The 27328-nt window shown below is 37.5% G+C and overlaps 2 protein-coding genes, 1 long non-coding RNA gene and 1 pseudogene across 12 annotated transcripts; 1 reads left to right on the plus strand and 3 right to left on the minus strand.

Annotated features, from left to right (window-relative positions):
- Positions 1–825: 825 nt before the first annotated feature.
- LOC147509672 (VIN3-like protein 2) lies at positions 826–11306 on the plus strand. 5 transcript variants are annotated; one of them, XR_015218571.1, is made up of 5 exons: positions 826–1138; positions 1488–2139; positions 7896–8215; positions 8302–9895; positions 10820–11306. XR_015218571.1 is itself a non-coding variant. In XM_086601921.1 (4 exons), exons 1-4 carry the CDS (start codon positions 1117–1119, stop codon positions 9513–9515), a joined length of 2208 nt encoding a protein of 735 aa, XP_086458047.1. In that variant the 5' UTR covers positions 826–1116; the 3' UTR covers positions 9516–10440. The 5 variants fall into 5 exon arrangements, 2 of the variants coding, with proteins under 2 accessions (XP_086458047.1, XP_086458048.1); XR_015218572.1 differs by lacking the exon at positions 10820–11306 and adding an exon at positions 9988–10440; XR_015218573.1 differs by lacking the exon at positions 10820–11306 and adding an exon at positions 10095–10440.
- A 451-nt stretch (positions 11307–11757) lies between these two features.
- LOC147509673 (uncharacterized) lies at positions 11758–14675 on the minus strand. Of its 2 annotated transcripts, XR_015216605.1 has the most exons (5): positions 14280–14672; positions 13904–14011; positions 12880–13203; positions 12224–12264; positions 11758–12124 (listed from the first exon to the last, which is right to left on the minus strand). It is a non-coding gene; the product is annotated as an uncharacterized LOC147509673 (long non-coding RNA). The 2 variants fall into 2 exon arrangements; XR_015216604.1 differs by having other exon boundaries at positions 12224–13203; positions 14280–14675.
- Positions 14676–17407: 2732 nt separating this feature from the next.
- On the minus strand, positions 17408–20173 carry LOC147509674 (uncharacterized). 2 transcript variants are annotated; one of them, XM_086601923.1, is made up of 5 exons: positions 19811–20173; positions 19142–19423; positions 18894–18967; positions 18514–18581; positions 17408–18321 (listed from the first exon to the last, which is right to left on the minus strand). In XM_086601923.1, exons 1-3 carry the CDS (start codon positions 19815–19817, stop codon positions 18936–18938), a joined length of 321 nt encoding a protein of 106 aa, XP_086458049.1. In that variant the 5' UTR covers positions 19818–20173; the 3' UTR covers positions 17408–18321; positions 18514–18581; positions 18894–18935. The 2 variants fall into 2 exon arrangements, with proteins under 2 accessions (XP_086458049.1, XP_086458050.1); XM_086601924.1 differs by having other exon boundaries at positions 18779–18967; positions 19811–20171.
- Positions 20174–21460: 1287 nt separating this feature from the next.
- Positions 21461–26019, minus strand: LOC147509675 (pentatricopeptide repeat-containing protein At5g66520 pseudogene; annotated as a pseudogene). Of its 3 annotated transcripts, none has more exons than XR_015216608.1 (5): positions 23987–26019; positions 23494–23645; positions 23359–23411; positions 23049–23186; positions 21461–22005 (listed from the first exon to the last, which is right to left on the minus strand). The product of XR_015216608.1 is annotated as a pentatricopeptide repeat-containing protein At5g66520 pseudogene, transcript variant X3 (transcript). The 3 variants fall into 3 exon arrangements; XR_015216607.1 differs by having other exon boundaries at positions 21461–22001; positions 23340–23411; XR_015216606.1 differs by having other exon boundaries at positions 23340–23411.
- Between the last annotated feature and the right edge of the window lie 1309 nt (positions 26020–27328).

Consider the following 27328-nt stretch of genomic DNA (forward strand, 5'->3'; position numbering starts at 1 on the left):
AATTCAAATATGCATAATTAAAGAAACTTGGCTATCGGCTACATCTCTCCAGCCACAGGTTATAGTATAACAGTAGACAAAATTGTGTCCAAATTTCCCTCTAAATAGGCCAGCTTTGTGGTGGATAATGATCAAGCCTCAGTTGCCAAGGTGTTGTTAACAAAAGAGGTCTTGCTAGGGGCATTCCAAAGAGATATGGTAGATGGTTTCTACTTTCATACCATATATCAGGCAATTTTTAACAGGTGCATGAAATAAATAGTTGAGCAAAAAGAGAAGTTCTAGCTAGGGTGGTATCCTGACTCCCTGATTCCATATTTGGCGAAACTTGGTCAACATACCATACATTGGGCATTATGAGCAAACTTTCAACCAAGTGTTGCCAAGTGCCCACGCCGTTCGGTCCAGAGTCCAGACTAGTCGCTCGGGTGTTTAGCACAACCTTGGCAATATTTGCTTGTACCAAGTGTAACAGTGGGAATGTTGGGTTTTTTTATAAAAAGGTATTCTTACTCTTTAGGCTTTACTCCTTACCAACAAGGAGTCGAGATCTCTACAACCGGGTACAGAGATCATCTCTGTAACCGTGTTATCTCGCCATTGATCCGAATCTGTGCCTCGATACCTGTGTGTGTGTTCGAGATGTGTGTGTGTGCGCCGAGATATGAGATGTGTGTGTGGTGCAGAGATTGATCTCTATACCCGGTTATAGAGGAACCAGTCTCTACCAACAATATTCATCTGGGCCGCTCTCTAATCTAATTATTATTTAGGGATCTAAAGGACTTGGCTTCCACCAATAGTTTCATGCCAAATTGTTATAATGACATAAACCTGGGACTGTGTGACACAAAAAGTTGGCATGCAACACCTTCTCTCTCTCTCCTCGCCTTTTACGTTTTATTTTATAATTATTATTCCTTTTTTCTCTCTCCAAAAATTTATGGATTTGACGGGCCTATTCTGAACTTGATATTCTCTTTAATCTTTCCTTTCCTACATTTGACGGGCTTTCTTGTATTTGTTTGTTATACATGGTATTGTAACAATGTACTACTAGAGCAGAAAAGGGTAGTTGGGGTGATGTACTAGTAATTTCTGAGCTACCCACCCAACATGGAATCTTCAAAGTACAAAGGTATTAAAACTTGTTCTTCACTCTTTTGTTCTTGTTGTTGTTGTAATTGATAACGAAAATCTATAGCAAAGTATATGGTTAACTATATGGTAAGACACAAGATGAGGGATTCAAAAGATGCTATTGAAGATGTAATGGGTTAAATGAGTGGTGTCATCTGTAACATGTGAAGTCTATCTGATTCAGTAATATTCTTGTCTCGCCTATCTTATGTCATTTTCTTCCTATTTCATAAGATTTTGTTTTATACATATACATATAAAAGACTAACCAGATCTTCTTTCTTAGTCCCTTTGGTTCTTTATGAAAGTAGCCATAATCTGACTTGCTCTTTCAACTTCTGGTCCAGGGTATGTGCTCGACCCTTCAAAATGCAGTAAATTAAGTATGGACGAGAAGCGACAACTTATTTATGAGATATCAAAGTGTCCAGATGCCTTCCCCGAAATGCTACGATCTTGGAGTCGCCAAGAGCTTTTCCAAGTCCTGTGTGCAGAGACGGGAAAGGAAATTAAAAAGACTTGCCTGACAAAGATGAAAATCATAGAGCGGCTTATGAGGGTTGTCTCGAAGAACAAGAGGACCAGGAAAATAAGTGATGGACCACTCCTTGAGTCAAAATCGTTACCTATAGATAGCCAAACCACTATCAAGAGGCAGAGGAAGAGTGACAATCCGTCACGGGTTCCAATTGAGAATACTGACCATGCTATATATTGCCAAAACCCAGCCTGCAGAGCTATTGCAGATCCAGAGAATTCCGTTTGCAAGCTATGTTCATGCTACATCTGTTACCAATATGATTGCGACAAAGATCCCAGTCTTTGGTTGTTTTGCATCTCGGGTCCTTCTCACTATGAACATGATTCATGTGGCATGTCATGTCATGTTGAATGTGCTCTTAGACATGAAAGAGCTGGCAGTGCAGAGAATAGCCAACATGGAAAATTAGATGGGAGCTTTTGTTGTGTTTCTTGTGGAAAACTGAATGACTTGCATAGGTAAATCCTGATAAATGCTTTTCTATCTTTATATTTGTCTCTCTTCTTAGATCTATTACCCCTTCTAGTAACTTCATAATCGTACTGAGCTCTTAGCCCTGTAAATTACTGTGAACTGTGTTATTTAATTGCCTGGATTTTTTTTTTTATTTTTTTGCTCGAGCAAACCATTAGGAACGGAGTAAAATGTTGGTACATGTGTAGTTGGTTTTACGAGGTTGTCCTCTAAACATTGAGTTTGATTCTGGAAAGTTTGGGACATTTCAGAATTAGTACGCAAAGTTGTGCATCCTCCGTGTCAGCCTTTAAGTATTGACATGAAGCAATATTCGTGTGATCCTTGTCCTAATTTGCTGTAGGTTGGATGAATTTTCACTTACATTTTATTAAGTTTTTGTGTATCATATTCATTTGTACGTCATATTGCCTAACATATAAATATTCATTGTTTAAGAATTAACTATACCTGTGTTGAACAGTAAGCGTCTAACTTCATTCATCTAAAATGAATCTAATTGTAGTATCAATGAAAGTAATTAAAGTTTCACGATGCATAGAGTAGTAGAATGTTAAAGTATTTTATGCATTGGATTGTCAAGATAAGACCAGACTGCTAAATCTGGAGCATATACTCATTTGCCAACCCTTGCTCTTGCGAATTGGGAGCAAGTCCGTTTCTGATCTCTGCTTGTGGTTATGAACCACACTCCAAAATTTAGGACTCCCACTCCAACACTTTTTACGGTCGGTCTTTAATGTTCTTATTGATTTTCTAAGTATATGTCTATTTGGCTTAAGTGACTCGAATGAGGAAATGTTATTAATGTAGTTCTGATTGGCGGAAGCTTCAGTTTAATAGAATCTACACTTTAATTAAAACACAATTTAAAGAAGACCTAAAATCACTCTTTTATTGAATCTCTCAATCACATAAACTTCAACACTGAGGAACCCTAATTACAAACTCTTATTTAAACTAAACCTAGAAAGCATAAACTAATAGTAACACGACATGTGTCACAACTAACTAATGGACTCGAACCATGGGCTTGGACTCAACTAAGGGGATCACGCCTATAAATTGTAGAGGGAACATAGGCGCACGTCTATGATACTGACATACTCGGCTAATGTTTTACATCACTCTCCCTATGTTGACGAAGTTTGTCCACAAGCTAAAGCAATGGAGCGTCTGAAGCTGGAAACACTAACAAAGCTTCATGCTGGAAATCTAGGACAAGATCAGGTGGCTTGGCAACAACATCTTCGACCTCATCTTCACCTTCAGCTAATAAAACAGGGCGCTTCTTCTTCTTAGGACACTCAGCAACAATGTGACCCATAATGCCACATTCAAAGCACTTTCTAGCAACATTATATGTCCCAGCAGCTGACACAGGAGTAGCAGCTGTAACTACACTTGCAGTACCAGTATAAGGTGTAGAAGTCGTACCAGGTGAAAGCACTCTTTCAGCATGCAATGCATATTTAAAAGCGCCATGTCCTCAATCTCAAACATGATAAGTGCTTCACGAATTGGCTTGCGTAGGCCATTCAAATAACGACCCACCCTCTGTTCATCAGTTTCAACCAACCCAACATGAGTACACAACAACTGAAATTGCTCAATATATTCTTGAACCGAAGACAACTGTTGTTTCAAATTCTGTAGACGAATGAACAAATCTTGTTGGTACTATTTAGGAACAAAATGCGCATGTAACTCTTGGCGCATACTAGCCCAAGTGCAAACACGCCTGTAACTTTGATTAACCCTCTGCATATTTAATTCATCCCACCACACCAAAACATAACCCTTCAACTTAGTGGCTGCTAATTTAACCTTCTTTCCATCATTTAAGTTTTTATAATCAAAGGCCTTTTCAATTTGATTAAGCCAATCAATAAACTCGTCAGGATCGAGTTTACCATCAAAAGTAGGCACATCGATTTTAATATCACCCGCCTGACTCCTCTCCAATATTCGGAGAAAATGATTAACATCAACAACCCCATTATCAATATTTTGAACACCATGATCTTCATGAAAATAATTAAAATGGTACCTTTCAAAATCACCTGTCTGGCGAGTAGGTTCACGGTCTGCCCTACGACCACTTCGGTCAGTAGAAGGAGAAGGAGGAGATGGAGACCGACCCCTATTCTCTTGCCTTGCATTGCGAGGAATGGGTTATTCCCAAAAATTCCTATCACCATCAACCCAGCACTGCACAGGTAGCTGTTGGACTGGTGGTGGCACTATAGGTGGAACATGCACAGGGGGTTCACCAACACCTTCATCACCTTGACCATCTCCAACAATAGGTGGTATATGATCACCTACTGCACCCAGGGGATTAACCTGAATGTCGTTATTCTCTCCAACAACTCTTTCCCGCCATTATTCTCTAGAGCAATAGGCGCAAAAGGGTTTAGAAGAGGGACTATACCAGCACTCTGCAAGGACGCATCATCAGTATCTGAAATCACTGAACCATTATTCTATGGTGGTGGCGGCTGTTGCGCCTCTCTCTGAACTTTGGCTATTGTTGTAGTAAAGTTCTGGAACATCTGTGTATCTGTGTCATGTTTTCCTCTAAACGAAACATGCGAGTATCCATGAATGGAGGACGACCTCGAGTTGCTTTGTTATTCACCATAATAACACAAAAAAAAAATTTGACTTTTCGGGAAAAAAAAATTCACTGTGAACAGTAACCTGGGTGAATAGTAGCCGGTGAACAGTGTTGTTGGTGAAAAGTACCGTGAATAGTAACCTTTGGAATTAACCTGCTTTGATACCAAATAATGTAGTTCTGATTGGCGGAAGCTTCAATTTAATAGAATCTACACTTTAATTGAAACACAATTTAAAGAAGACCGAAAATCACTCTTTTATTGAGTCTCTCAATCACATAAACTTCAATATTGAGGAACCCTAATTACAAACTCTTATTTAAAGTAAACCTAGGAAGCATAAACTAATAGTAACACGACATGTGTCACAACTAACTAATGGACTCGAACCATAGGCTTGGACTCAACTAAGGGGCTCACGCCCATAAATTGTAGAAGGAACATAGGCGCACGCCTATGACACTGACATACTCAACTAATGTTCTACATTAGTTATAGCTGGTAGAAAAAGAAAAACTAAATATGAAATTGTAGATTTAATCATTTAAATAAAGGATGACAAGCACCAAACAAGGCATTCTTTCTCATTAGAATATCATAAATGCATTTCTTGATTGAGCTGAAGAAATGTATGATGTACAACACGTTGCTTTAAATAAATGAGAATATTATGTTAATGTTTGAAGGAAAGGCGATTAATTATAGAAGATAGACAGTTTCATGAAATGAAGTTGGTACTTGGAAGTTAGAAAGATAAAATGCTAACAAAAAAGCTTATGTTTGTGCATTCTGAATTTAGGATCTCTATAAGCCATGTGCTCCGGTGCTCTCACTCATGTTCGTTCTTCTGTTCCACGCTGTGGTTACTTTGCTACTTATTCTACACTATAACGAATTACTGATTAGGTTCCATCTATCTTTGGGTAGATCTCTTCCAGTTAATCTCTTCAGTTGCATATTTGTTGTCACTGTTGTTTTGACTGAACCCCTCATAATTTCTTTAAAGATTAAAAACTTCCTATTAGGTTATGTTTTGAGCATTAAAACACCACATTCTATTAGAAATCACAAACTTCCATCAACAACCACCATTTTTTGCCCTTTTTATTTTTGTTGTTATCTTTATTTTTATTTTTTATTCGTTGTTGTTGAGGCTTAAGCCTCTCAGAGGCAGAGCGCCTTGAAGCATAGATGTGGTTTTTTAGACACTGGGAAGTCTGAAAGAGATGGCTTTCTGATAATGAATTTTTCAAAGGCATTTTGAGGTGAAGTTATAATCTTTTTCCCAGCTTGCTAAGTAAACAAGTTCTGGAGGCTTAAACAAGTTCAGAGAATCAGAGGTGTAGTTTGGAATATGTGCAGTGGTTGACTGCTACGTAGATGAGTATGAATTTTGGAAGAATCACGCACATAAAACAGATTGTAGAAGAAAGTGTGTGGTGTTAGGCTGTAGCAAATAGGTCTTATACTCTTATATTAGTAACGGAAATTCAACATGTGGATTTTATTCACCAGGGTTGTTTACTTGGTGGCTAGCCATGTACTTTCCTTTCACGGATGTCATGGTTGCAAAGTCACAATGGTGTTTGGTAAGTGGTTTGACAGGATTCACTTTTTACCCATTGTGGGGTTTGACAGGATTAATCAAACACTCATAGGTTTGGTGGAGTTGGGGTATCTTTAGATGTTCGTTCAATTGTTGGAGTTTGAAGCGGGGACTTATTTTTACTGTAGTTCCATACTAGGTGAAAAAATAAAGCTTCAAGGAGCTGCAGGTGGAATGAACTTAGGAAAGGAGATATGTCATAAAGAGTTAAATTGGGCAAGTTTAAGATAGCCAAACTTGGTTAGATTATTGGGAGTGAATACCAATTAGGCTATGGTAAAGTTCAAGTGGAGTAGTTTCAGCTTCAGTAATTGCAATTTGTTTCATGTTTTGTTACTCCTCTTTATCTCCAATTTTGCTCTGCCTCTGTCTTCCAACAATGTGATTTCAGTGACGGTGATAATAGATATAGCCATATAGGTGGGATTCAGGAATGCACTGGTCCGACTAGACTCTTTCATCTGTGCTTAATATATTGAAATCGGATTCAGAATGACCAGTGAAACTATTCAAAAGTTGACTCGAGTTTCCTCACAACACAATTCATACACCAAACCAGCTCACCAAGACCACAACCACCATTGGACCCAATTCATTATTTGATGCATCCCCTAGTGTGTGACCTTGTACTCTTAAATATCAACTCCACTTGGGGGATTACTGGCACCTCTTCAATCAACAATTTGACAAGTAGGGCTGGTCATCGAGTCGAGCTATTTGTGAGTAACTTGAGCTCGGCTTGTCGAAGGCTCGACTCAGACTCGTCCGCGCAAAAGTATGAGTTGAGCTTGAGCTTAATTTAAAGCTCATTCTAGATAGCTAGCAATTTGAGTTCGAGTCAAGTAGCTCGTGAGCTACTCGTTTTATATGCCCATACGTAGTATATAATTTATAATTTATATGCATTTTATACTTTATACTTTATACCCAACTATAATTTACAATTTATACTAGTTTTAATGTTTTATATACATTTTTTTCAAGTTTGAGCTCTAGTTTGAGTTCAAACGAGCATAACTAAGCTCAAGCTCATAGTGCAAAACGAGTCAAGCCGAGTTGAGCTTGAGCTATTAGTAGAACTGGATGAGTCGAGCTTGAGCTTCAATATTAAACTCGAAGGCGAGTTCGAGTTGAGCTTCTGCATGTGCGAGTCGAGCTCGAGTATGGCAAAACTCGACTCGGGTAGCTCGATGACCAGCCCTATTGACAAGAAGACAAACTGTAGCTTCATAATCACGTGGCCAGTGACAAAACTATCTGCTAGCTAGATGTGTACAATGATTTAATACAATTTAAAACTCCTGTCAAAGTTATGTCAAAGTTATTTAACTTAAATGTAAAACTCCTGTCTTGTACGCTCTAATTTGCAAGTTTGTCGTGGTTAGTCCCCTCCACCCATCCCTTCCCCTCCTAAAGTGAAGAAACCAATGATTATGTTGGTACCAATTTGGTGTCCATATTGCCAACATTGCATTAGATCATGGTTGTGATACATCATTTTTTCTTAATGCAGGTGCTTGAGGAAGCAACTATTGATAGCAAAAGATACTAGACAGATGGAGGTACTCTTTCATCGTCTCTCTCTTAGCCAAACGCTTCTCAGAGGAACCAAGAAATACCAAAAAGTGCATGAGATTGTGAGTGAGGCAGTGAGGAAGCTTGAAGCCGAAGTGGGACCTTTACCTGGTTTACCTATGAAATTGGCAGAAGGTAATGTCAGTAGCCTCTCAACTGGCCCTGAGACTCAGAAGCTGTGTGCTTCTGCAATGAAGTTACTTGATTCCCTTCTTCCTTGTAGTGTCCTGCTTCCAGACTCCAACCGCGAAACACAAGGTAGTGCTTGCACCAAGTTTCGTAATCTGGTTTTGAAACAATAACTGGTAAGATAGTTCACTAATCTTTTTGTTATATGTGTTTAGGATCTGCAGGTTCCAGCTTGGTATCTTCAAGTCTTATCAGGTTTGAAAATGTGTGCCCATCATCTATTACCTTGGTCTTAGGTTTTAAAGACACAACAATGGTAGGATGGTATAACCTTTGGCATCGAACCGCTGACACGATGAATTATCCAGAAGAACCAACCTGTACCTTGTTTTCACCGAACTCGAGATTCTCATTTTTCAATCTCATTCCATCTACAGAATACATAGTGAAAATTACCAAAGTCTGCAACATGAAAGAGGTGGGAAAGTGGGAAGTTAGGTTCATGACTAGCAGTGGCGGTGTCAATGTTGGAAATAGCTTGGTGGTACAAAGAGGGCAAAGCCCAAGTCCCAACAGTAGCAGCCTCTGTAATCTTTCAGAGGGAGGGGAATCTGATAGCCTTTCTGCGTGTGGAGGGAAGGTTGATAATTCACAAGGAAGTTCTTTTTGTTACTGCACCAAACTCGAAATGCCAGAAAAAACAAAATTATCAAATGGTGGTAACAAAGATATAAGTGAATCCCCAAACAGAAGCACTGATAGACGACGGGAAGAAACGGGAGAAGGTTCAATTTTTGCTGCAGATGATGAATGCATTATAGCCATGCATAACTTGAAAGATAATGCCTTTAAAGGTTTCACCAACTTAGGAGAGAAAAATCATGCTTCTGATGAACCTCCACTCAACAACAACCAACCTCACCCAGGTCAATTGGTTAATGAGATTAGTACTGAAACTGGATCAAATTCTCCTGTTACACAAGGGCTTGATTTAGTGCGATTGGAGTATGGTTCAGATGGCTCCCTACCCAGTACTCCCTGTGGGCTACAGATATCGAAACCAGACAATTTCGAGGTTGACAGCGTATCTAGGAAAGCAGAGGAGCCATGTGGTGGCAGAATGTTGGAAAAGATAATTATGGGGAGGGATCAGGAGTGCACTACAGCTGGATCTTTTGGTGAGGATTATCTGCACTGTGTTAAGGTGATCAGGTCGTTGGAGCTTAAAAGGTATATTGAGAAGAACTTCAGGGAGAAGTTCCTGAGCTGGTACAGCTTGAGAGCGACTACTGAAGAAAGGAGGGTGATAAAAGTGCTTGTCAATACATTAATGAATGAACCCATGTCTCTCTCAGGGAAGTTGATTAAAACCTTCTCAGAAAGAATATTCAACAAGCGGCCACTGGTTGCATCAAGTGGGTTCTGCTAGAAAATTTGGCATTGAAATCCATTCAGTAGGCACTGATTTTGTTTTAGCAGTTCTTGTATGCAATCCCTCATTGTTTTCACTCAGATTGAACATTCTTCACTATACAATTCTTCAGATGTAGGGTAGAAACTTGAAGTCAGATTTTCATATAAAAGCTCATCTCCATTGTGACATAGTAGACTCTCTTAATATGTTGCGATGCACTTGATGCTTAGCTTTTTTAAATTGTTGTGGAAAGTCAGTAGACAAGGATGAAGGAGGGTACAATTCCACTGAAGTTATAGAAGCAGATAATCATAGTAGGTTGATAGTAAAAGTTGAACTGCTACTCCAGTTGGCTGATAAGTAGGCTCTGTCCTCTCGGTGAATCCCTGGATCAGGTAATGTCCTCAATTATGTTATTCTCTTTTTTAATTTATTTTTCAGATTTTAATAACCGCCTTTGTTCTCAACACTCCGCTGTTTACTAAAGCAAGTTGCAACTCAAATCCACATTCAGCCCACTAATGAAGTTATGGCTAACATCTGCACGAGTCCAGTAATAAAAGATAGATAAATTCCTTTGCTTCCTTCCTATAGGGTGTTTTTCCAAAAGAGAGAGAAAAAGAAATCCTTTGCTTCCTGGACGTATGATTTGGTTACCGAGTAGGTTTACGCTCAGGCTTCCTAGGTCCTTGATTTGATTGTTGGTGATACCAGGCTTGTAAAGGAGCTCATGAATAAAAGATTATAATTACACTTGTAAATCTCTCTTAACAGAGATAACTGAGGTTGAAACCATGGAATGAGAAATTTGACTCACTGGAAATTCAGTCGGATATGGCAATCTTTGTCAAGGAAAGGATAGAAGAAAGATTTAAGTTGGAATTGTTGAGATAGTAAATCATTGGAAAGATAAGAAAGATTTTGAAGTTCACTTTGCCAATCGTGTTTCACCATTCACTTGGAAACTTTGCATAATGCTTTGCCTGTTTGCTTGACTTTTTTTTATTGCTCTTCTTTTGTTGGTGGCGCAAGAAATTTTAAATGGAAAGTAGTTTATAATCATTGGAGGTATTAAATACTATTCATGCTCTACTTCAATCTAATGCTGCTTGGTAGTCTGGTATGCTTTCTCTGTTGAGTTAAAACATGATTGTTATGTCTGATTGTGGTATCTCTATAATGCATATCTTCAACCAGTTGCATAAATTCAAAACTACTGTTTTGTTAGTTCTGTTGATGTTGCATGGAAGTTAGCAAGATCAAACTCTGCATGTTGTGGATTTTGTAAAAATCGACTTCAAACTCTAGCTGTATTTCAGATAAAGTAGAAGCAGCAGAAGAAAAGAATTTATATCTGGAACTAGAAGTTGTTGATTGGATCAGAGAACTAGGTTCTCAGTCCTGGTATCTCTTGAAGATCCTTAGGCATTTTGTGCGAGCTTTTGTATTAGGAGCTGGCATTTTGGTTACATGGTCTCTTTGGCAGATTTTGTCCTGTGCAAGTATATCTGAACCTGGATTCTGTAGAGAAAGAGTGAAATTCCGCCGCTGGGACATAGCCAAACCTCGTAGTGAAGGCAGAGGTGGTTGTCTCTGGTCATTGTGCTCTTGTTATGGAAATAAAGAATTATACTTAAATTCAAGGTATATATAGTCGGTGAATTATGTTTCCCCAAGGTCTTTGTTGAAGGAATATCTCTGCCTTTGGTAGTTATTGATGGAACCTTCTGTATATGTTAATGGAATGTATACTACAGGAAAATTATTCCCTCCAGCATTTCTCAGTACACATTGTTTATTACGTATTCCAGAACATGTATTTTTTCAAGAGGTTTTCCTACTACTATGCGTCTACACAGATTCAGGTCCTATACAAAGGTGAGGTGGGGCATTTGGTCGATTTAGGTGAAAATGTAACGGTTATATATAAGCATCTCAAAATAGCACTAATATTTTACTGGATGAAGCAAAAGAAATGGGACAGAATGCATGTAGGCTTAAATTTATTCAGCCAAAATTTTAAGCGCCCAATGATCGTTTCTGCAGTCTTTGCTGGTGGACATTTTGGTGGTGCAACCTGCTCCCAGAGTACCAGTACAATGGAATTCCTTAGTTTTGGTTCATCTCTAACTACAAACTTTTGTTATAACTAGCCATTTGGCCCGGCCTATGGCCGGACTTGCTACATAAATAGCTAATGACTCAAAAGCCTAAAGTCCACTTGAATAAATAATATATGTATATGTATAACGTCACTAATGAGAACAAACCCATCTAACAATTAGAAGGAAACAACCCTTTCCATAGTGTGACAATAAAATGTGTCATCTTTAATCTTCCTTAGCATCTACCTCTATGACATTATACTAAGAATCATCTGTAGTGTCCTCAGATTCGCTTTCACTCAATACATAATTTCCCGCTCGACAGTTGGCCGTTATTAGCTTTGGCTTTAAACGGGTTTGACCTATATTCCTTATAGTTGCTGCAGGCTTAGCTATTTTAGCAGTTGTAGCAGGTTTCTTATCTCTTATTCTCCTTCTGGGTCCCAGCTACAAATTCTTTGTCTTCATCTGCTTTCTCTACCATTGTCTCTTTTGGGATGGTCTCTTCAGTTTCCATAGCTGTGGAAAGAATAACACAAAGCCAGATATAAGTTTAATATATAGCTCACAATTAGCAGTAGAACATTGAGAAAGCTAACAATGTCAAGATGACAATACCTGCCGACTAATCTGGAAAAGTATCAAGACGACAACATTCCCTAAGTTAACAACACACCAAGTCCAATGTTAAACACGGTAATATTTATAACAATCGTAGAATAAGTTGTTACTTGGCTGAGTATTAAACCTATTTCAGTTGTAGAGCTAATTAACATAATTTGCTCCATTTTCAGTAACAGAAATGACTGGTCTTCATTGAAATGTACTTTGTTGGATTCTGTGTTGAGTTTAGATAGCCCATGGTGGGGATTGTTTATTTAATATTGAAAAAACCTGTTTATTATAACAAACTTAGAAACGGATAACAATAAAACTATTGACAAAGATGTATAGACATTTAAAATGGACAATTATACTCCACGGAACATTCAAAGAGTATTGAGTAACTAACTAAAAACAAATAAACTAAAAGTTAGGCAAATACATTGTGGAAATCCTACTATTTGGTTCTAAAGACGGCTAGTAAAAAACTGATCTCTTCATCCAATTCATCTGGATGTACTTTATCCGTATGAGACAGGTGAGTGTCCATGTGAGGAAGGTGCCTTGGCCTCCAACGGTAATACCATACCCCAATCAAGAAAAGGTACAGAAAAATCGTTGGTAATATCAGTTCTGGATACTACCAGTAATGAGTAATATAACTATGGTACCTTTTTGACAGGTTCGGTGCAAGAACATATATGACCATATATGGGGTCAAAAGATTTACGCATAAAATTGTTGTCAAGGTCAGAATCACTTCTTTGCTCGAGGAATGCCTCAAGTTTGGACTGAATTTCTATTTTCTGAGAGGAAGTGAGCGCTGCTGAACAGTAAACGACAAAAAGAATTGTGGACAAAGCTAGAGAGCACTTGAAACTCCTGGCTACTGCTTCACAGTTTTCTATTGCTTGTTCCATTTCTGCAAAAGCTCCTCCAGAGCAAAGCTTCATTGTAGGTGGATCAAGTCCCAACTGGCCAGCCATGTAAAGTGTCTGACATGCAAAATATAAGAATATTAAGGTATATCCCGTACAATATGTGTCCATACACGGACATGTGAATACCTATCTGACACGGATTATTTTAAAAATATGGTGTGTCCATGTAACATAGGTAAATACAAATATTGTCCATACAACACTAAGTTACAATGTTATTATCTCTCAATGAAGAAAGAATTCGGAAATTTCCAGCAAAACATCTCATGTATGTTAGAAGAAAGAAGAAACGGTAGTAATATGATTGGAGAAAGTAGAAGTTGAGACTCACTGTAAAAAGAGGGCAGTCAAATGTCAGTGTTTCATATTCTCCACCTTCCCCACATACATTGAGGAATTAATCACCTAAAGATTGTATAACTCAGAATTCCCACCCACGGGCATACATTATAAGTCACCCATTTATTAGTGTTTTCACCTAGAATTCTCTAATATAAGTTACTTTGATCCTTATTAAGTAGCTTTCTGAGATGGATACTAAAGAATCAAACAGACTCATAGTTAAGAAACACATGAGCTAAGGGGATTAACATATATCATCACTGAGTTGGACTAAGCAACCAAAATTGTAGGTTGTAGTTAACTTATTCACACCTGACTTGTTGAAAAGTTTGAACTCTAAAAAAATATAAGAAAATAATGATTCAACAATAATTGCTAGTGGATGCCAAAATGAATAGTAAGAGAAACTTACTACGATGATGCCGAGCATCACGCGCTTTAAGGTACGTTTGCTCCGTTGTAACAGATTTCAATGCCTCTCAGAGCTCACCAATCTTCACATTTATAGGGTTCAAATGTTCTGTAACATAAACCATATAGAAAGGTAAACAGAGGTTAATTATTTAACAAAAATAAAAAGAAAAAGAAAAGGTGATTGAGGCTAAAATTGGGTAGTAGGAGGTCCTTCGATTGAAGAGGTTTCAAGTGATATACCCAGAAGCAATTCCTTTTAAGGACATATAATGAGATTAACCCTTTTGCTACTTTATAATTTTGATTGAATAGGTTTTTAAAACCTCAAACAATCTACGAAAGTACGAAGATGGTTTTTTGAAAAACTTGCTTACTTGATTGAGCTGCTCTGAGAAATTCTCGTTCTCAATGCCTGATTTCCAAGTATAACTTAACATAAACTTCTAGATACCTTCCCTTATCAGTGGGTACCAAATCCTGAGCTTCAATCACATTAGCCAGAACATACCAGAGTTTAGGGGACAGATAAATCTTCGATCTGATGTTCGACACACCATCACTACTAATAGCCGCAGCATCAGAATGCCATGTTTCAGGAAATGCCTCGTTCGCTTGAGTACCCATCCAAACTTATTTTCAGCTGAAGGTTTTTCATTTTTTGAGGATTCGTAGTTTGAGGCGATGGGGGGTTTTTTTTTTAATCATTTTTTGTGTTTTAATGTTCCGTAGGTATATCTTCCTAGTTGAAGTCGGGGTTTTTTTTTTTAAAGAATCAAATTTGTGTTTGTCACGCTTGCCAATTTTCCTCCTAGGACTAAAAACCCATTTTCTTAAACTGGAGATAGAATCTATTATTTATTGAAGATGTCCAAAATGGAAAAAAGCATGCACTACTTCTTCTCAGGTCATCTCCACATGGGCTCTGAGAAATTCTTGTTCTCAATGCCTGATTTCCAAGTATAGCTTTAACATAAACTTCTAGATACCTTCCCTTATCGGTGGGTACCAAATCGAGCTTCAATCACATTAGCCCGAACATACGACGTGGAGTTTAGGGGACGAGATAAACTAAACCGATATGATATTTGACACACCATCACTACTAACGGCCGCATCATCAGAATGTCATGTTTCAGGAAATGCCTCGTTCGCTTGAGTACCCATCCAAACTTATTTTCAGCTGAAGGTTTTTCAATTTTTGAGGATTTGTAGTTTGAGGCAATGGGGGTTTTTTTTTTTTTAATCATTTTTTGTGTTTTAATGTTCCGTAGGTATATCACGAATCATAATTTTGATTGGGGTGTAATTGTTTTCTCATAATTTTATGGATCTCGAAAACATATAATCAGTAAGACAACATTACCCTATATATAACATTAATCAATATACAAAGTCAATTATAAAATAATCGATAAGATAGAATGTGTGTTAGACTATAGCCAGAAATCACATCATTATCCCCGCATTATAACTACTTCAGACAACAAACCCTATAAAAATAGTGTTGCCAAATTTAAGGGATATATTCTAAAAAAATAAAATTGTGCATGGTGTCGCTCGAAATTCACCAACTACTCAAAAGAAAAACTATTGACCCTTGGTCGATGCATATTCATATTGCTTAAGAATTTGATTTGAAGAAGCTATTTGTTTAACCAGGGCGAAACCATAAGGAGTTTCGTGATGTTTTTTTTTTCCTTTCCTATATGCTAAGTTATTTGTTATTTTAAGGAATTATTAAGAAAATTTAATTTTCTTGAGTCAATAATTGCTCTTCTCCTATTGGATGGATAGCTGGGAGACCAAAAATTGTGACAGGAAAACCGGACTCGTCATTGACAGCCATCATAGGTACTTGAAATTGAAACGTTCCATACCTTAATCTAGCTATCTCGATCAGTGAAAAATCCAAAGTGGGAAAACTGTCTCGACTTTTCGTCGTGGGTTGCTTAATAGCAAAAACTAAAAATACTGCTCTCAGATATCATATATACTGCCTACTTGTTTGTTTGTTTGTAAACGCAACTGCATGGCTTGTGGCTCCGTGTTTGTTACATGTTGCTATTGCCCCCCACCTATCTATCTTGCAAAGAGTTACTGTATAGGGTGTAGTACTTAATAAATTTGAATATTTGATCAAGGAAAACAGTTCACTCTAAGTTGGTATTGCCTGAGATCATCCATGGTGTCCATCTCATTATGAAATCCTGGCGACAGGATAGAGTCACATTAAAGGGTAGAAGTAGTCCTTTCGTATGTAAATACATCACAAAAATCAACCTGATCGACCTGATTTTACTTAAAGTGTATTTCTGTAGTGTATTTATTCTTACAAAAAATCCGGTACGTTAAGTTCATATCAGCCTCAAAATCTAGCTGGCTAGAATGATCAATTTCATTCTCAGTTAATCAAGTGACAATCAAAAGTCAATCTGATAAGGACATCAGTCATTATAAGCCTATCTTGAAACCATGTTGAGCACTCCGCTTCACAATCAGGTACCACCTCTAACACCACTGGCCTAAAACCCTCAAATTGCAAAAAAATGGTTCCTCACATGTCACATCCAATCAGGATGATGCCCCAACGAATGAAGCTATCCGGTGACATAGACTTTGTGGCCACAGAAAAGTTAATAATTGTCACAAAACACTCGGGAACAAAGGGATCCAGAAATGACGAAATAACTGAAATGGGTTTATTTTTATTTTTATTCAAAGGGTTATACAATGTGTATATACATCAACTGATGATACAACTAAATACTGATCGATTCTCATAAAACAAAATAAACGAAGTAAAAATAAAAAACCCTTGAAGGCACCAACACCTTGAGACAGAGGACATGTTCTGCTTTTATTCAGTTTGGGCTTTGGAAAATACAGGGTCCACAATATCATATATTTGCATGTCAGAATCAGCATACACATGAGCCGGCAAGAAAGGAAATGGAGCGACGGATGCGTATGTAACTGGCGGACATGCATGGATGAATACTGAAGACTCCTTCTTTTGCTTATCATCTTTGTTGTGCTCAGTCTCCTGCCTTATAGTTTTTGAGGACAGAAGTCTATTCAGGTTAGTCACGCTCTGGGCTTGCTCATTGTCAGTACCAATAGCCCAGACATAATACAAGAAGATACAGAAGGCTTCCATGGAACATGGAACATTCTCCTGGCACCTTTTGCTGTGCGATCTCGATAAAATGAGAATGCCATAGCAGTCATAGAAAGAGCAAGGAATCGACTCGAGAAAAACCATCCGGAGGTGGCCCTGGAGAAAATTTAATCATGTAATTAACCAAAATGACTTATCAATGGCAAAAAACTTATTCGACTAACTTACCGATCAGAAGACGAACTATTAAATTAATATATTTAGTAAGTGCTTTACTTAAATGATATCCTTATTCGACTAACTTATCAGTAACAAACGATTAATCTATCCAATAATTATTTTTAAGCATATGATATCTATAACTTCATGCTAATAATGTAGGGAGCTAAAGAAAGTAGCCGAGGTATCTACAACTTATTCACATTTGACAAAGTAAACAATTATAACAATTATTGCAGTAGTTGCTACATTGTCCTTATTATCCATGAGGAAATTGATCAAAGGCAACAATTAATCACAATCAAAATCTAAAAATCTAAAAAAGAAATTGGTCGAAGATGGTGTTAAAGCTAAATAAAACTTAGAATCACAACTGACCCATGAATGATTAACATTTAACAGCCAATAAGTAAGAAAATAATACATTTCTTCTACTTATTGAACAAAGTTTTGATGATTCAAGCGAGTAGAACTAACTTGTAGAATTGTAAACCCGTAGAATCATGCTCATTTAATCAATTCAGCATATCTCCTTAAAACCCTATAAGACTAATCTTTTTCTTGAATAGAGGTCTCTCAATCAAGGACTTTTTAGATTTGTGAGGTTGCAAAATATGCACCTTGAAGTAAGTTCAATGGCAAAAAAAGTTTAAGATTGAAAAAGAACGAAGCTATATATATGGTTCTCAATCACTCTGAGCAAAACTACATTCAAAGAGTTGAGCTTTGTCAGAAAGACGACAAAATCAATTATTTATAACCATGACCAAGTTAGAATCAGAAAATCAAAGAGCTCAACAAAGAATAGTCAATCAAGATTAGATTACAGTCGTTCGATCCCAAATAAAAACCTCAGTTACCAAGACTGAAACCAAGCAAGCCAAGTAATATTGACTTAGATGATTAATATGAATTCACTAAAAGAAGTTTATTCTAACCTTTGTAACTTGTAATTGTTCCTCAAGTTATTTGCATGTGGCCAAAGCATCCCGGTGGTTTTGTTTTTCTTTTTGAAGTTCAACATCTAAAGTCTCAACTTTTGCACGCAAACTGCTCACTTCACCACCCAACTCCTGTGCCTGTGTTTCGAGTTTATTATAAGATTCTGCCATATATTTCAGCTATGTTTCCGCCGTGCAGTTCGACTTATGAGAAGATACCGACTATCAAAACTTCTCAAATTTTTATAAAATGCCAAATACATTGCATTTGGTTGTTGAGAGAAAATCAATTAGCAAGAAATTATTAGTGCAAAAACCATAAAAGCTTACCAAAAGTCCATAACACATATGACCATTGCCATGATGTATGGATGCAGCGCAACAGATGAGATTGAAACCTGTTTTAACACGAAAATAGCATTAGAGAAACCAAAACCCATAGCCAAACAGGGGGAAAAAAATGAAACACAAAACACAAAAGTTTCAATAAACATTGTAATTATGTAGGTAATCAACTGATTAAAAAAATAGTTCAATAGAAAATAAATGTAAGGAAAAAAGAGGAATCAAAATGACTTGTACACGTACTAATAACATGTTATTGGAAGTGTAGTCATGAATCAATAACTCATAGTTCATATGTCAATAACACCTCAAAGCAACTTGGACCATCTCAAACATGCCCTCAGCATAAAACCACAATACAATACCTTCATTTTGTCTTCAAGCTTTTCGCAAAGAACCCTATTGAGTTATTGCACGTCATGCTGCATGGAAAAATCATCTGTATCCCATCCAAAAGATTTGGTTAGCTCTTCTGTCGCAACACTATTCTTGGCACATGCTTATTATGTGCGGCCTGGGCTCGATGGAGGGTATTATTATAACAAAAAAGCTAACATTTGTCTTAGAGAAAAAAAAAACGAAACTGTTAAAAAAAAACTCGGCCATAAGTTACCTCTGTAATAGAACCTGGAACTGCTGAAACTGCTGAGCAACATGGTTGTAACAGGTAGGACTTTCAGGCTCAGTAGCATGTACTGACAGTGAAGTGTCTCCCATGTTAAGGAAATGTGTGCTACATATGCCATTTCAAGATCCTGGCAGGGGTCATCTTGCTGTAGGAGCTCATCATTGTCTTGAGCTGGTTCTCCACGCTTTTTAAAAGAAAGGCTACGTAGTGTAGATGCCAGCTTCTTCGATGCAGATCGTGGTGATGGAGTCGAAGATAATCGAGAACCTGTCAAACAGTTACAAAAGAAAAGTGAAGAGTGAAGGTTGGCTATCAAAGAGTTCAAGTTGGGTCGCTAGAATACCGTTCCCAACATCGGAACCGACAAAAAGACTGGCAACTATTCGATTCAATCAAGTAAAAGAATCAGGCATAGTATGAAACACAAAAGCGTGTGGCAAAATTGACAGATCTGTCATCTATGCCACCACCAGTGGTTGATATCATACATAGCAATGATTAGCACACAGTCTAAGTTCAAAAGATATATTTTTTTCTATCTTCAATACTTGATGAAGTAAAGCACCATCAGAAAATCCATTAATTAAGTAATCAGAACCCTTTTGGTAACACTGAACCAGTTTTTGCACAGCAGTCAGCAGCACCAATACTTACCCGCCATGTGCTATTGAAAATGAACCAATCCATTTTGCTTAGCTTTTTAATGATTCTTCTGCTCGATTGGCTTCTTGTGGTAGCAAGTGAGGGACCACTTCACGATACAAAAATAGTTTGGATATCCAATACAACCGCGGGGTATTTGATTGATGGAGCAAAATTCACTGTTTGAATACGAAGAAGAAAACAATTGATGAGATAGAATTGACGAAGAGTCTTTGGAGAAGATAAAAAGAACGAAACTTCTTCTGTTTTCTCTTCTGTTGTTGAGGTTAGGCTGGTGTTGTTGAGGAGAAAAAACGATTCAAATCAGACTGATCTTGGAAGAAGAGAAAGAGTTTGAAGAGATGAATTTTTTTTTGGAGAATGCTTTCATCACTCTATCATTCTTTTTGACCTCGTTTAATTTTGGAAGAAGAGATGAATAAGAGAGAGGATTTGAAGAGACAAATTTTTTTTTGGAGAGTTGGAAGTGTTTTGTATGGAAAGATATTTTTATCTATTTTGGGTGACGAACAATTGAAATTGCCAAAAAAGAGTGTAGAATTTCTTTTTTTATATAAAATCTGATGTGTCAGTCTCAGAGAAAAAAAAAAGGCTGACGTGGGTTCATGGGAGCATTCTCAACTACTCAGTATTAATGGTTTTGATGGAGAATTATCAAGCAGTCTACTCATTTTAAGACCCATGCTTTGCAGCTCATTCCATCATTTTTTTGTAACCAGCAATTCATTCCATCATGGCGGTGAAACTTCATAACAAATTCTGTATGTCTACGTACCTAGGTCTTTTTGGGATACCAGAACATACACGTAACTCACCTTCCACGAATCTCGATTCATTTATTCAAAGTCCAAACCACGAACATGCAAGTCCTGGATCCGCCTCTGATTCAAACACACCCAAACTTCCAACTTTCCAGTCGGAGTCTCACACACTCTCTTTCTCCTAAAACAACGCTTGGAGGTCTTTACAGTTCTGGCCAACAACTTGGCTGGCACGGAGGAAGCGATTTCTACCGTACCAAACTATTAGACCTTGGAAACTTATTCGTAATGGATCTCCATCCCATGACGAAGTGCAACCAGTAAATTTATCACATGGTTGTTCGGGATTCGAAGTTGGAGTTAGTAGGTGATATATATTTGATGCACATAAGCTTCCAACACCACTGGGAAACAACACGTACTACAAGCTACAACATTCATTCTTCAAACAGAAGGCAGAAATAAAAGGACAGGCAAAGAGAGGTGTCAACAGTCCTAATTCCAAGATTCCTAATGATCTAGAACAGACTTTATATTCCATTTAGATTCCTAATGAACCGTTTACTGTTGTAGTTTCAGTTCACGCCGTTTCAACTTTGGATCTCAAAATGGTGGAACCCAATTGAGAAATGGTGGAACCCAATTGAGAACCACTAGAAACATGTACCCACCAATTTTGGTTCTTTTTGTAGTTGCCATGTGCTTCAAAATTATTTTCTCTTCATTCTTGAATTTCATTTTGCTATTGCATGCACTAGAGAAAAAAATACGTGGAGATATAACTTTTTCGGAATTTGATTGTAAACAAATCATATTTCTACCTTAACCACTGAATAGTTAGTAAAACTCGAATTGCTTGGGAACTTTTGAATCTAGTAAATCTCCAAACTTGATAAATGAATTAAAATAGCTCCTCATTTGTTGTAATTCGATAACAACACTACACTCTTACACTCTCTATTCTATAATGGATGTTGAAAATAACTGCATCTGTCTGGTCAGTTGCAGAACTGATCTTCCTTCCGCTCCATGCCACGTAGTAGGTCCCGTATTTCCTATACTATTATGTAGCAGTTCCACCATTCCAAGATAGACCATCTTCTTTCTCGATTATCTTCACTATTCTATTCGAGCCTGACTCTACACTGATTCCTCTAAATTCCCATGTGGCATGCTTACCTTAACACCTTTACAAATCGCCAACAGTTCCAACACTGATATTCTGATTTGTTGACCTGCAAAAACGCATACCATCCTGCCTTCACTGTTCCTTACGATGCCTCCACAGCCAGCCCTGTGCTTGCTTAGAGTTCCATCAGTGTTAATCTCGACCATACAAGGTTCGAAGGGATCCAAGTAAAAATTTAGGACGGCAAGCTGAAGCTGCACCTCTTACTCATGCTGTCCTTAATCTGTGAAGGCTAGCTTGGAAGCAAAAAAAAGAAAAAAAAAAGAGGTTTTAGACAAAGAGGTAAAGCAAAAAATTGAAAAAAACAAATAAATGAATATACAAATAAACATATAAACAACTTGAAAGGGGCTTTCTACTGCAGTTTCAAATAAGCAACATAAGCAACCAGAAGTTCTGCTCTTTTCTGTTTGTACTTCCAAAATATAAAAATCCTATTTTCTTTTCTCCCTGATATCCAATACATTGCATTAAAAGAACTTTTGTAGTCTCTTACTTTGCTCTACACATCAAAATGATCAATTTCCACTCCTCTAATTCAAGAAATTGTCAGAAGATGTTTTTTTTTTAAAACTGTGAGTATACTTGACCTAAGAAAAGGTATTTAGTACGTGTTTTCCCAGCACTGGTTCGATCTTCCTTTTACCACAGTCTACCCCGTATTAATACTTAACATTGCACCAGCACAGGCTTACCAGCATAGAACAGAGGTCTTGGATTCTTGGTACAAATTAAATATAATTTGTTTGCCATGTCAACCAATTTAATGTGAGCCTTCTCTCAACACTTCTGCTCACAATACATTGTCATCCCACAAAAGAGCAAGATAGACAATTGCATATGTATCTACTGATGTTCAAGCTTGCATGATATCCAGTAATTCACATTATTGGCGTGGAAGAAAACAAAGACACCTCTTAAATGGGTAAAACTTTCGCAGTACAATCAAAATTTTCAATCAGAAATATGTATCAAAATCTGTAAAGCACAATATAAACTAGGTCACAGGCACCCAATTATCAAAGTTTCCCCACTCTTTCTCCTCTGTGCTCTTCAAAACTCATTCCGTATGACCATTTTTTTTTTCTGATAACGTCTAACTAGGCTCAAACTAAAGGTTTAAGTATGTCTGTACCCAATAAACATATACTATAAGCAATATCTATGAAACACTACCAGCACCACACGAAATGTCAACTTCATACAAATCCACTAGCGACTCGTTGAGCAATGACGGTTTCTTGTAAAGGATAAGCACGAAAAATTAGAGTATTAATACCTCTTCCCACATGCTGATTTTTTGTAGATTCAGGTGCCACAGGATGCAAACATGGACAGCTTCCATGTTGTTCAATATCTCCTCCGTTGGCTGTTTTAGACTTGTAGTGCCCCCAAAACTCAGTTCCTTTTACCATACCTGAGAGAACAAATATTCAAGAGAAAATAAGAATACTTGAGAAAATTGAACAAGGAGATAATGTAATATATGGATGATGAGCAATTGAGTGTGTTGACAATGCTAGTTATAATCTGTTATCATTTGCTTTCAATGTTTCGTAAGCAGCATTACCTTCTAATGGTTTCATTACCTTCTCCTCTTGCTTTTCATTTTCAAATGAGATCCTCTAATGGCACAGCACATCTAGAAAAAAAAAGTAAATGGATGAAATTCGAAGACCATAAGCCAACTGGATACATCATTAAGTGTGAAGAGCACATTATACCACTCCAGAAACGGATAACTTAATTGGGTGGAGGAGCTTTGTATTTCAGATTTCCATGAGCTTGTATAAATATGGAAATTGAGAAAATCATCCGCCCTCCCACGAAACTTCATACGTTTCTGTATTTACTATTTAGTTGTTCTTTTGCTTACCTAACAACATAAATAAATAAATAAACCATTAGAGAACATAATAGGAAAACCCATTTCCAAAAACGAGTATAATAAAATGGAAAAACTATTCAAAGATTATTAGGTGTAGTGAAATCAAAGGGTAAATCTGACTTAAGCTGCCTGCAAAACCATCACCCACCGTAGCTAGGTGATATCGAAATATGAACAAAATTTAAATAAAAATACAGATAAACAATGTTTGAGGAGTGAAATCCAATATGTAACACATGATAACAATTATTCTAAACTCTTTTCCAGAGCTTGAGGAACTTGCTTCTCTTCTCATGAGTCCAAACTAATATATTAGGTTTATCAATTACCTCGTTTGGATCACATAGTGAGAAGGTTGAAAGGGCTAGCACATTAACGATTCTGTGAGCAAGAGAATCCCATGAAGCAGTTTGGGTATAATCCAGGCCCTCAAAGTCATTCACAGCTTTCCGGACATAGTTGTTCCAGAAAAGGAAGAAGTCCATTCCTTGCTAAAGATCCAATAAGCTATCCATCTTTCTAGATCGAGGATGAGATACTTTTCATCAGTTATAAATCTACGGACACAAGTGTTCCAGAGTTTGAAGTAGTCAATTCCTTGCTCAATAGATTTAATAATTCGTAGATCTCTCTAGTTTGAGGATGAGACTTGCCACCAACTATAAATCTTTGGACATCTCCATCAATATCAATGAAACTCCAAGCTGAAACAGTGGTAATCCCTCTCTCTTTCTTCAATCTCCTGATCTCGGATACACCGTGCCACCTACCTATGGTGGCATACATGTTCGCCAGAATCACATATCTCCCGCTGTGTTGAGGGTCAACTTCAATCAAATGTTTCCCCACTCTCTCAGCCAATTCGGTGTGCTCATGCATTATGCACCCATTAAGCAGAGCCCCCCATATGATTGCATCTGGTTCAATTGGCATACAATCAATCAATTTCTCTGCTTCTTTGATTTTTCCAGCTCGTCCCAACAGATCAACCATGCACCCGTAGTGTTCAATCCTTGGGGAGATTCCATAATGCCTACTCATAGATTCGAAAAACCTCCATCCTTCATCAACTAGGCCTCCATGACTACAAGCTGTGAGAACTCCAATGAATGTTATGGCATTTGGCTTGATTCCACTCTTTTCCATATCCACAAAATGTTTGAGCGCCAAATCGCTAAAACCATTAGTGGCTACACCCATGATCATAGCACTCCAAGACATCACATCTTTATCATGCATCCTGTGAAAAACTTTTTCTGCAACTTCCACATACCCACATTTCGCATAGAAATACACTAAAGCGGTCCCAAGTTCAAGTCCATACTCAAATCCCTGCTCGTCTATATACGAATGGACCCGTTTACCCTCAACAAAAGCACCTGAACACGCACATGCATTAAGTACACTCACCAAAAGACGCTGATTGGGATTTAAATCCCCACAACCCTTTAACTCATGAAACAATTCAATAGCTTCGCTAAAACAAGCATTTCGAACATACCCAGATATCATCGCACTCCACGAAACACCACTTCTCTCAGGCATCTGATCAAACAATTTCCTACCCTCATCTACTAGTCCATGACTACAATAAGCAGTAATAAGACTAGTCCAACAAACAACATTTCTACTCAGACTCTCATAAAAAACTCGACGAGCTAACCCCACAACTCCATACATGGAATATACATTTATCAAAGAACTAATAACATAATCGTCGAAACTAAACCCAAACTTCAATACCTGTCCATGAACTTGACAAACAGTAAATAAACAAGTGCATGTTTTAATCAAAACAGGAAATGTATACCTATTAGGAACCACCATATTACTTCGCATTTGGACGTAAACTAAAATGCCCATTTCAGGTTTAGCACTTATAGAGTAGGCTTTAATCATAGTGTTCCAGTCAAAGATAGTGGGAATTTTTATTACGTTAAAAATGGAATGGGTATAGTTTATATCTCCGTAGTGTGACAATGCACAGAAGGCTAGTAACTTGCTTTGCACGTAAGTGTGTCCAATGAAGCCGTGGATGATTAGTTGAGAGTGAATCATTTTGAGGTGTGTCATGTTTGAACATGTTTGTAGTAGAGTTAGATATTTGGGAGTGGGTGGAAAGTTGGTTGTAGTTTTGGCGCGGGTAAATTTTGGAAACTTGCCAGACTTGAATGTAAATTTCGGAATCATTCAGTTTTCTTCTGTGTGCGTGCGATAATGAGTTATTTTAAAAGAAACTTGAGGTCCTGCCACCGACACCTAGTAATGAAGTGGTGGTGTGTTCAGATAATAAGAGTAATGGAGATTCTGCTACAGTGTCTTGGTGTTGTGAGGGTCTTTTGCATGAGATACTTAATCTCAAAGCTAGTTTTAGTTTTTGCAAAATTGTCTTTTGCCCGAGGGAGTTAATTAGACATGTGCATCTCATGGCAGCCCATCAGCCCTTCATAGTCCTCTAGTATGTAGTATGTACTAACCAAGTTTCTATGCCAGTGAAACTTGGTTTTTCTGAAGTCTAATCCGGTTTGTACAAACTATTTGCTATCTGTTAATGAATCTCCAAATGTTTGGGAAAAATAAAAATATATATATAGAAACATTGCTCGGTCGTGACCCTATCTATGCACACTAGTTCCACCAAAAAGTGGTTCAATTTTATTTTCAAATTAATATTTTATGGATATATATTAATATTAACATTATGATGCCCTACAACGTTTTGACTATCCAATCTTAGAATTTATTTGACTATTTTATTATTGTTTTGTTTTTTTTTTTTTCGACTTAATTAATTTTTGATAATCGACAAATTGTGATGCTAAAAAGAAAAAAGACTATATCATTGTCTAGTTTATGCTTCTGTAACAATATTGTGTAACAATATTAAATGAAGGAATTTTTGTAACGTGTATTTTTTTGGGTATTACTTGAACCATGTGTGTGTGAAAAGATTAACATTTGTAATTAGTCAGCACTCAGCACAGAAGGAAATATATAATATGATTTTTCTATCTATCAATAACTTCGATATATATCGGTAAATGTGAAAAAATAGACCATTATCTCAAAGTCTGAAACACCTTAGTGGAAGTTGTATGTGGCAACCAGAATTTGTTAAATGGAAGGGACTATTTTGTGTATAGGGACCATTACTGTGTATACACAAAGTGGGGAATGATCCGATCCTGCCCTACATAGCACCGTATATCTCCATCTAGCATATGTTGAGCCATGTATTATTAACAAACAATCTATCTATCTATGCTTCTAGTTACACCACTAGTATTACAGCACTGTAGGATAATGACGTTGTATGATAAGCGTTTGTATGTTCACACCCATTCATTCAAAGTGGGGCGGAGCCGGAGGAGTGGAGAAGAGATAGGTATTGGTGAGAAAGGAGAGGAGGGAGATGGGTTTTGCCGGCAATTTGAGAGAAGAAAATAATCAAATCAACAAGTGAGGGGGGAGCAAAGAATGGAACGGGGGAAATAGTGGGTGGAGGAGAGGTCGGCTGGGGAAAAGTTGAGAGAGAGAGAGTGTGGAGTTGTGAAGAGAAGAAGAGAGAGGAGGGGTAGGTACACCTGAGAAGATAAACAACATTTTGCCCAACTTTCCAAACCCAACTCAAAAAGCGATCGCTACAGCTCACTTGATTATTTCCATAACAA

This window comes from Coptis chinensis, chromosome 3 (genome assembly GCF_015680905.1).
Source record: "Coptis chinensis isolate HL-2020 chromosome 3, ASM1568090v1, whole genome shotgun sequence".
Classification (NCBI taxonomy): Eukaryota; Viridiplantae; Streptophyta; class Magnoliopsida; order Ranunculales; family Ranunculaceae; genus Coptis; species Coptis chinensis.